Below are 10913 nucleotides of genomic sequence, written 5' to 3' on the forward strand. Positions count from 1 at the left end.
ATACAAATCAATTTGAACGCCACCGATATTCTCCAAAAATAAAAAAAAGAAAAACATCTGATCTTTCAAGATCAAAAAGTTAGAGTGCACGCGCAAAGTCATGCGCAAAAGTTGAATTTTTCCTTTAATCTCCTTCTAAGAAGTCACTAATTGTGGATTATTTCGTTACAAGCACGTGCTCCTCTGTAAAGCGCCACTTTATTGTGGGATGATATCGAGGCACACGGCCGAGAGCGCAGATTTGCGTCTTAAAGAGGATTTAGGTCTATTAACAACAAAAGGCGCAGTTCATGGCACAGGGGAGAGACCTCAACTTGTGCGTCAGCCGCAGTGATGTGAAGCGGGCTCGCTGATAAATGGAAAGACATCAAATCGAGTCATTAGAGAGCTGAGATATGAGACTTTCACAGCGGCGGGCCGCTCAGGGCGACAGACCCAGGGGGATCACACTCCTTTGCCGGCCTTTTGTATTTGTGAGCTGGACTGATGAACGACTTAGATAACGTTAAGCCATTATGGGCTCACTTATTCCCATGAAAATCCTGTAAATAGAAGCAACATTTTTCTTTTCACTGCTGATATCCATTGATTTCTACCTCATATTTGTAACCGGAAACCACAAAGGATTACAAGTGAATACTCAAATGGGACCTAAATTTATATGAGCTAAATATTAATTAAAACATTGTAAAATTGTATACAATTAGTTGCTGTTGAGTTTTGGCTGCTTACTGGTGTAATTCTCAGTTTGTATTTAGATTTATATGAATATTTGTCTGGAGAATGCAAACGCTCTGAAATTAAGGATTTGCGTGAGAGGAAACGATTAAAAACAAACACTTTACGCATTATTACTTGCTTTCTGGTGCTAAAATTAGATAACTTTCATTTACTGAAATATTTGACAGTGTTATGGTTTGCTGTAGTGTTTGTGCTGAAACTTGGTTGCCTAATTTTCTTGATTAAAAGACATGTTTAAGAGTTTTTTTTACATCACTAATTGCTTCCTCACGTGCTTTTTGCCCTCAGAATCGCACTTTTGAGAAGTCCAATTCATCGACCTATCGCAAGCTTTAGGTGGGTTATAGATGAACTTTCAAACACAAGTGCCAACTTAAAAAAATCAAAGGGAAAATTCAGCAAACGCATTTATTTGGATCTCCCGATCACGTTAATTAAATTTCCTCTGAATTAATTAGACATAAATACAGCCTCCTGCAGGAGTGAGCCACCGTGAGCATTTTAATGACCCCATAATTCAATTAACCGCCTCCATCAGTTCCATCATTGATTTGTGGATGAAGGAAAAAAAAAAAAAAAAAAAAAAAAAGCTGGTGAAAGTTGAATTCTGCAAAGTAGAGCCGGCCTGTAATTGCTCAAGACACAGAGATCGGAGAGAGGAGTGGGTGGTGGTGGTGGGGGGGGGCTGGGCTGAGGTGGCCATGTATAAATAGTGTGCTCTCAAATACACAGTCACAACAGCAGGAGTGATCTCACCTCCTCTCCACCCCTTCTATCTATCGTTGCTTGCCAGCCTAAAAAGATCGTATCCGTGAGCGGTGTATAAGACGACGAAGCACACACTCAGAGTTCACGGTGGATTTTCCCCCGACCAGGACCACTACTGAGCGACAGAGCCGACCATGGAAGAACTTACGGCATTCGTGTCGAAATCTTTCGATCAGAAAAGCAAGGAGAGCAGCAAAGAGAGTATCACATACAGGGAAGTTTTGGAAAGCGGCTTGACGAGGGCAAGGGAGCTGGGCAGCCCGGAGACAAACCTGCAGGACATAACGGACAGCAACCACTGCCCGGTGCATCTCTTCAAGGACCATGTCGAGTTGGAGAAGGAGAAACTGAAGGACTTTAATGTTTCAAGGGCGACAGAGGGTGAGGTTTTCATTGCAGGCTCTAGTTTTACGAAATTGTTCCGTGGTATGTCGGGAAAAAATGTCTCAAGTTCAGCTGTCTTGTGCAGGAAGCAACTTTTTTTTTTCTTTACAGACTAATACAATTCTGTGCGTAAAAAGAATTAAACTAGCAGACTAGACAATATGCGTAACTGAAAATTATGGTGTTATTCTGTTAGAATGATTATTTTACATATCAGGAGGCGGGCTTCTCGTCTGACTGTCGTTTTAACTGTTTGATTGTTTTCAGACATTCAGTTGGTCAAAAAAAAAAAAAAAAAAAAAAAAAAAATAACAATAATATTTTTAATTATTTAAAAAATTTTATTATAATAGAATTTTGCGCAGCTGGGCTGTTTAATAATTAACTTAGCACTTAGCACTATTTTAGTGTCTTTTTTAATATTTCTAACCAACACAGAAATGTTTGAACGTTGTATTCATCAGTTTATCTGTAACTGCACGCCTTTCTACTTTATTAATTACTTTTACTTTTCTACTTTTTAAAATGTACTTTTCATGTCATTTTAGCCACTTTGTACTTAGTATCAGTTACTATTTAAAAACGATGTTATTGTGCAGTGTCTCCTTTAAAATCTATGGCTCTGCTCCTTCAGATTTTGGCCACACTTAAATAGTTTTCCCATGTCTAAAATGGCGTGTTAGCTGAAAAATTAACCACTGAACACACTCGTAAAATGCATCTTAATTTAATTAATTAGATGTTTATAAAATAGCACCAAAACAGCAGCAAAGGCCTCCTTTCACTCAGCAGTCAGACTGTGCAGTGGTTAGATTTCCAAACATTTACTGTGTAATTTTGTCTTATTTAAGGGTTGCCATTCTGCTCTATTTCTCTGCCTCATTCTTCTCTGTAAAAATCCAGCCAGCAGAGATCCAAATTTTGTTTTGTCTTCAAGGGATTATTCTGATAAACATTTATATAAAATCAAACGGCTTTTAGTTTAGGACAGAACATTTTCACGTCAGGAAACTACAAACAGTAAAACGCGACTGAACAGACCAGCAGCAGCTGTCGTCCCTGTTTCTAATAATAGTAGTGACAGTAATTTTATATTATAGCCTCATAAAAACACAAAACAACAAAAGCCTAACTGAGGTAGTTTTTCAGCTTAATGATGCGAATTACTGACAACGTTTGAAATAAGAAATTAAAAAAGAAATGTCAATATTAACTGTATGTCTAGACTAAAATAACACGTCTATTGAGACGAGTAATTAGGTTTAAAAATACTTTATTTACGCAAAACTAAACTGTTCTTTAAATCGCTCATTGGCTACCCTGTAAGGTGTGCATGCCATGCAATGACTGATTTGCTTCTCTAACGGCACTGACATTTAACGCTGACATATAGAGGCTGGAAATGCAGCCATAGGCCCTTTCCCTTGAAGAAACAGGGTGTGCAATGTTTATGTGTTTCTGTCAAACTGCCAGGCCTAAGGCCCCCGTCAGGGCCCAAATGTTTGGGGGACCACAATTATGATTATGTATTTGTGCACCAAATAACAAATCCGCGTGTTTTGGGTGTCTGCAAGATAAAATGTTAAACGCATCTTCTTTTTTTCCCCTCCCATCCACGGGCCGTTTAACAGGGATATATGAATGCAAAGACAAAAAAGAGGATGTGAAGTCGGAGGACGAGGACGCGCAAGGCAAACTGAAGCAGAGACGGAGTCGCACCAACTTCACACTGGAGCAGCTTAACGAGCTGGAGCGGCTTTTCGATGAGACGCACTACCCGGACGCGTTCATGAGAGAGGAGCTGAGCCAGAGGCTGGGACTGTCCGAGGCCAGAGTGCAGGTGAAGATAATTAGCTTTTATTTTATTAAATATGAATCTGTGGGATCTCAAAACAGGGACTCATTTGCTATCTGGAAAAAAAACAAAACAAACAAACAAAAAAAACAAAAAAACAAAAAAAAAAAACCAAAAAAACAAACAAACTCTTTTTTATTATAATATTCCCGCAGGGACCGATTTCTCTGCACCGTTTGCCTTTATCTTTCGGTGAAAACACTATTAATGTTGTGAAACTACATTATTGCTTATTAAGGTCGTTACATGTGATAACACAGTTCCCGTATGTGAACTGTGCAGTGACGTTATCGGAGTTGGAGTAACCCCCCTATATAACAAACAACCAAATACTCCTAGTTAGAGAAAATATGTATAGTGGATTTTTAAGTGGGAATTTTTTTTTATAGATTCATTTTGAAATTAACACATTAGAAAAAAATAAAGAAACAAAAGCACAAAATGTTCTTAATATAATAATAATAATAATAATAATAATAATAATAATAATAATAAGGACATTAAATTATAAACAAAGAAAGAATGGAAGGGCTTATTTGTTTACAGGCAGTTTGACCTTACAAGATTTAAAAGAAATATGTAACTACTGTGCATTGTTTTAAAAAACATATTTCTCTGGTGGGTTTTTTATATCAAGTGATGTCAAGTGTGTATGATGCAGGCTTCTGCATTGAGGCATGATTTGCACTAAAAATCTGCTTTTACAGAGCAATTTAAAGATTTGATGCAGATTAATTTAAATGAACTCAGAATATTTTACTGGAGACAAATTCGTTTAGTTTTAGTTTATGAACTCTGTGGTTTTCATAATGAAGCAAACCTATAAAAATACACATGTTTAGCAGTGGATTTCTAGAAGTCATTCATGTCAAACTATTATAAACTGCTGTAAGTCATCTGGGATGTAACAACCTTGTGAACTCACAGCGGTAGGCCTGTAGAGCCTCCATCCTACGATCCAAGCAGCCTTGAGGGGGAAAAAAAAATCCCCAACAATGATTAAAATGAATGAAGAGCCTGAATGGCTGCTTCAGGGGACGCACTCTTATGTCAACTCGTATCCTATCTCATTCTCTTTGTAATATCTGCCACTGGCTTGATATAGTGTCCCCATAAAAACAGATTAGAAATAATTCAATTGTGGGCCAACTCTGCTGCTGTTCAGATATATCTAATCGGATGAATAAGCCCCATCATGGAACTTTATAAACGCAGCACTACCATTTTGACTGTATAATCCGGAGGGGCAACACTGCGACCACAGCTAATAAAGTGTGTTTATTAAAACAATTTATGGGGTAAAAACGTAGCTCTTGAAACCTTAGTCTTACGTCGTGCCTTTTCTCCGCTTAAACGGACATTGGACGACTAAAATCCGCTAAAACTTGGAAGAGAAAACGTAAAAAAAAGCCTTTGCAGGTTTTGTTTCGGGGACATGCTTTCTCCAGTTGTGTGTGAGAACACTGCAGCAGGGTTGTTGCAGGCTGTGAACCTGCGCTCCGAGCAGCTGTCAATGAATCTAATTGAAAGTTATGAGAGCTTGGTGAGGAGCAGGCAGTAATTCAGTTAGGACTAATATCTTTGGGTTTCTGGCGCGCTGTTAAATTAAATGTCATTATTCACTGTCTCTAATAAAAAATCAAAAAGGAAATGAGATTAGGGTATTTGTGAAGCGCATCATTGAGTGGTCCTTAATGAAGAAATAACTGTCTGAACCAGTGTAGTTCACTTTGCTTAACATACTGGCACGTAATTGGAATTGATCTAAGGCCCGTCTAATATTAGCCTTGATTTATCTGAGGGATTACTGTGCGTCTATGCAAAAATCACCTGGGATTTTCATAAACACCTTTTTCTACCATCATTTATCGCTGTAGAGCTGATCACAACTAAAATAACATGAATCTACAGGGTAAAGTTTGATAGTAAAAAAAAAACATTTATATATATTTTATGTGTGATGTTACTCTAAAATCGTAATTAAAGGCTATTTATTGGGGATAAAGCGACAGTTTATTTCTTTTTTTTCCACGTCACTTTTCTCGTCTGCGTCACTAATGGGACAGTTTATCGACGCGGCGCTGAACGTCGCTCCGCACGCAGCTGAAAACGGCTCCGTGGCATCCTGACTCATCATCAGTCTGCGCCCTTTGTGGTCCGCGACCAGTCGCTAATTTCGCATCTGTAAATGATAATCATTGCGGGGTCGAAGGGGAGGGGAGATAATGTTATTCAGCGAGGCAAATTAAGTTGATGGTGATTAACAATAGACCGTAGCCTGCAGCCTGCAGCTTCAAAGACAGTCAGCAAATTGGAAGGTGGTTAACGAGTTTTTTTAAACGACAGTATTATTTTATTATTACAGCACTGTCCTGCTGTTTTTCTGGCTTTTATGCAGACTTAACTTCTCTAACCCTCTAATCATCTCATCATGTCCTGTTAACAATTTAGGTGATGTAGAATTTTAAGTTGTATTTGATCTTCAACAGCATTTTTTTAAATAATAAAAAAAAAATTAAACTTAATTTATCTTTAACATTTTTTTTACCTCATTTTGATCAGAAAAACAGTATTTATGTAATTTACTATGATGAATTTGGTGCATGGACCTGAACCAGAATTCGTTTTTGCACAAGTGTAAACAAATTAACAGCTAATCATCTGAGTATAAAATTATTCTATTTAAACAATTTTATTAGTGTTTTTTGTCACTAAAACAGTTTTCTACCCATTTTCCAAGCATTTCTTATACATATATATATTTTTTTCAAACGCAGGTTTGGTTTCAGAACAGAAGAGCAAAATGTCGAAAACAAGAAAACCAGATGCACAAAGGTAAATGTCACCTTCTCTCACTAGATAAATGGTTTAATTTCTATTGCTTCTATTAAAAGTAATCACAATATATTTATAGTTGAAGTATTTAACCTTTTTTTTTACTTCATGTGGAAAAACTGTGACCTCCTCATCTCACATAACAACAACTGTCTGGCTGTCTGACAGACATCTTTCCCTTCTCCCCAGGTGTCATTCTGGGTAGCGGAAGTCACCTTGACGCATGCAGAGTAGCACCCTATGTCAATATGGGCGCCCTCCGAATGCCCTTCCAACAGGTAGGCTGTGTTTTGATATTCACAAGAGCTGACATAACTTGAAACATAAAATCTTTAGAAACAAATTTGATCACTCAGCATTTTATAAAGCAGTGGTGAAAACTGAAGCATCGTTAAAAACAAGTCAAGGAAGTAATTAAGCTATGTGTGTGTGTGTCTGTGCATTCACTTTAGGTGGAATTAGCATCAAAGCAAGCGTTTTATAATTGTGCAGCAGGTGTCTATATACTTACTATATATGACTGATGAGAGCCTGTGTAAGACTTTGATAAGGAAGGACTAACTTAGACATCACCTCATGGCTGGGTAGAGAGGGTTGGACTGCACAGGAAAGGTGGACAGACATTTGATCTGCTGCTATCTACTTTTGCGTCCTGACTGCTGTGTTGTCTGCTTGACCCTTGTGAAAAGCAGCGGCCTAATTAAGCCAACAGTGCGGCAGGCGTGAGCACATAAAAGGGATGATGAAAGCAGGGAATGGAGTGGGCTCTGATGGATATTGGCGTTGAGCTGCACAAGCAGGGGTGGAAGCCTGCATACTGAGAGAGGCACACTGCATGAGGCTGAAACTGGCAGTAGGCATGCAGAAATTCAGCAATTACAATGCAGCATATGCATATAAAACATGCCATGGGGTTTGCCTGGGTAAGATAGACTTGTAACTGCAAAACCCACACGCCCTTTAGTCTCAAACACTTGTCCATGTGTGCACAAATTTATGTAAAAAAGGACACATGCACCCTAACATGCAAACATTTCTCACAGGTTTGATCAATTCCTGTCACATCCTCCAACTTGAATCACTCCACACAATCAAGTTTCATATTGGTTTTCCATATTTGTTTCTGCATTTTAATGAGACATCAGTGCGCCAATAGTTGGAAATGATCAGTCACAGCTGGAGTTTGTCACCTGATGTTTAGCTAGTTCATGGAAATTATGGTGTAAAATTTCTTGTTTACAGAGGGCTTTGTTTGGATGCCATTACAGTGCTTAGCAACCATAAATTTGTGGTCCAGAGTAGTTTTCCCTTTCATTTGATGACTTCAGCTTAAGTCATTTAAGGCTAATTTCATGCCAATTTGAAAAGAGGCAACTTGAAAAAATAATATTTAGTCGAGTTAAAACTTAAACTTTTTATCGTTCTATTTGTGTTGGAGAAGAAAGCCTGAAATTCTGTAGTTTTCCCACTTCTTCCTGTGGTGTTTGAAACACATGAGAAATGGCAACAGGCTCAGCTCTCTCCCTCTGAAGTAAGCTGATGCTTAATTTTCACCTACTTCTTATAAAATAATTGCTAAGAATGTGAAAACTGATATCCTATGCTCCTTATGGTTTCTTTTTTCCCCCCCTTGACTCAGGAATATGTCTGAATAAATATTTATAACTCCAAATATGTGAATATCTTTTTAGTGCAAAATTGTTTATTTATGCAATTGAATATATAATTAGGATAACAAGACTGCATATTTCCACGGCCATAACGGAGTCCTCAGTCTGAATTAAAGAAATCTGTTGTGGGTCCTGGAAAGACTTTGATTCTCAGAGATTACATTGGATGTGGTGTCTGAGCACGATGTATGATTCATTAACTTTTAGAATCGCTGACATGAAAAAAGGGTTTAAAACGTAGAGTGCAGCCCTTAACTGTTTTCTTAGAAAACACACTGTATGCAACAGCTTTCAGGGGGTAAAATTTGACGGCGAATTTAATAGTGTCAGACTGTGAAACCTAAATCTTCAGTTCTCCTCACACACACATGCACACACGTAAAGCCTGAGGGGCTCATGATGTCTAACTTTAAATTTCACTGTTCTGCAGGTCCAAGCACAACTCCAGCTGGACGGGGTCACCCACTCCCACCCTCACCTGCACCCTCACCTGGCTGCTCACGCTCCCTACCTGATGTTCCCACCTCCTCCTTTTGGACTACCAATCGCGTCTCTCGCCGACTCAGCCTCTGCAGCGGCAGCGGTGGCGGCAGCTGCCAAAAGCAACAGCAAGAACTCGAGCATCGCCGACCTGCGACTCAAGGCAAGAAAACACACCGAGGCTCTGGGACTCTGACCCCACCGGGCTGCCCCTCCGCTCGCCTGATGCCCATAATCGCCTCTCACACAAGACTGAGCCTGTGAAAGGGCCGTGATACTCACAGCTAAAACTAAAATAAACAAAAACACTGAGTGAGAATGAAAGAGAGGAACACATAACAGAGAGGGGGGAGAGGGAGCGTGTGTGAGAGAGGAGGGGGGAGAACAGTGGAGGAAGAAAATAAAAAAGGAGGAGGGAGCGAGAAAATTGTCACAAAACCAGCTGCCAAAACAAACCACTTGTAGTGAAAGGGTAATTAAATACCAATGAAATCACCTTTTACTTTTTGCCCAACAGGCAGGACTTCTGCGGGGCCAGTGGCTCAGTCCACTCCAGGCACAGATCACATCCCAAGGACCGTACAAACACATGTGGATGTCTGTCTGAGGGCCAGGCTGGGGCCCGTCAGACCTGAGGACGTTAGAACAAAGCAAACTGGCAGGCAGCAGCAGGGCCAAAAGCAGAGCCTCGCTGACGCTGACTGCCGCCATGTTGACAATGCAGAGGGTTGAGCCTGGGGGAAACAGACCCACACACCACCTCACCGAGGCATTGGAACGGCTCTCACCTTCACACACCGTCCGCGCCCCACCCTTCACTCGAGAAAAAAATGAAAACATTTTTCTTTTTTTTCCTTTCTATTTTAAAAAGGCCATATTTGTCTCCAACCACTGTGTTCCCTGCTGCTGCCAAGTGCATGAGCTCTTATGGAGGACCAAGCTGGGACTGGTCTCCATCCACACCTGACATAATCGCTCAACAACCGTTTTTAACACTGCCATTCTACATGCCCACAACCCCTTCAAAGTCAAAGGTCTCTATCATGGTCTGATATCTTTCCTATGGACTCGTCCTGTAACAAAAGCAACAAATTCCCCCTTTTCTTTGAAATGGAGGGCAGAGACTTTATTGTGCGTTGCCGGGCATGTGTCGGCGGGATTTGGTTTGCATTTCTCCTCGCAGCGTGCTCTCCCTCTCTCTCTCTGTCTTTATTTCTTTCTTGTTGTGTTGTATCTTGGGTAAAGAAGTGAAGATAGCCTTTGCACTTCAGGTCTTGTATGTGGGTGTTTACAAATGGCACTACAAGCAGATACTACTTTACTAATTAAAAGGGGGTGGGGGGGGGAGTGGGATTTGATATCGTCATGTGATCAGCAAAAAGGACATTATCTTGGATTAAAGGGTATAAAGGGGATTTTTTTTCCTTTTCTTTTTTTGTAATTCTGAAAATATGAAGAAAGCATCAGTCAAACTGAAATGCAACGGTGTGCAGTTTAAGTGCAATACTGTAAATAGCAAAACAAAAAAAAAAAAAAAAAAAAAAAAGAGAAAAATTAAAAACAGATAGCAGTTAATCCTCAATGATTAAGATCCAATGACTTCTTTTAAGCTGTTTTTCATGCAGTGTTGAAGAATTGCATTTCTTCATTAACAGCAGCATTTTTTTCTTTTTAAGAAAAGTCACTCAGAACTAGGTGCCATATCCCACATAACCCACATGTATTCAAACAGGTTATTACACATGAGGCACAGCTATCACCTGTTGAGGAAAACATGAGCACATTTTTGGATAAATGCAAAATAAAGGTGAATAAAAATCATCTTTTAACAGCTCTACTAACATTACACACTGCATTTGGTTTTAAATTTTGGAAAATATTGATAATGAAATCAACAAATCAGCACTGCAGTCCAAACATGGCTTCTTTTTTTTTTAAAAAAACAATACAATTAGCTCAATTTTGCATGAATTTTGTGACTTCTCATCCTTAATTTCCAGATAATTCAAAATGTATTTTTAATTGTTCCAGACAAAAACATTCAGATTAGATTTAAATATTATTTTGATGACATTTCAAGCTCTGCTGCGCTAAATATGTAGACCTGAAACAGGTCTACATACCTCCAACAGTTTCCAAAACATCATTTTGTATGTTAACAGACCTCCAGTTAGAAATGT

At 39.2% G+C, this 10913-nt stretch overlaps 1 protein-coding gene across 2 annotated transcripts; it reads left to right on the forward strand.

Moving 5' to 3' along the window:
- The first annotated feature begins 1483 nt into the window (after positions 1-1483).
- shox (short stature homeobox) lies at positions 1484-10662 on the forward strand. Of its 2 annotated transcripts, none has more exons than XM_042002575.1 (6): positions 1484-1890; positions 3525-3733; positions 6526-6583; positions 6752-6861; positions 8684-8896; positions 9251-10662. In XM_042002575.1, exons 1-6 carry the CDS (start codon positions 1644-1646, stop codon positions 9338-9340), a joined length of 927 nt encoding a protein of 308 aa, XP_041858509.1. In that variant the 5' UTR covers positions 1484-1643; the 3' UTR covers positions 9341-10662. The 2 variants fall into 2 exon arrangements, with proteins under 2 accessions (XP_041858509.1, XP_041858510.1); XM_042002576.1 differs by having other exon boundaries at positions 6773-6861.
- Positions 10663-10913: the final 251 nt, after the last annotated feature.

This window comes from Melanotaenia boesemani, chromosome 12, assembly GCF_017639745.1.
Source record: "Melanotaenia boesemani isolate fMelBoe1 chromosome 12, fMelBoe1.pri, whole genome shotgun sequence".
NCBI lineage: Eukaryota > Metazoa > Chordata > Actinopteri > Atheriniformes > Melanotaeniidae > Melanotaenia > Melanotaenia boesemani.

What these genes read in the sequence shown, in the direction of transcription:
- shox (XM_042002575.1), top strand. Translation starts at nt 1,644, where the DNA reads ATGGAAGAACTTACGGCATTCGTGTCGAAATCTTTCGATCAGAAAAGC. An exon ending in TGTCCGAGGCCAGAGTGCAG is followed by an intron (nt 3,734 to 6,525) that starts GTGAAGATAATT and finishes TTTCAAACGCAG; the next exon opens with GTTTGGTTTCAGAACAGAAG. An exon ending in TCCGAATGCCCTTCCAACAG is followed by an intron (nt 6,862 to 8,683) that starts GTAGGCTGTGTT and finishes ACTGTTCTGCAG; the next exon opens with GTCCAAGCACAACTCCAGCT.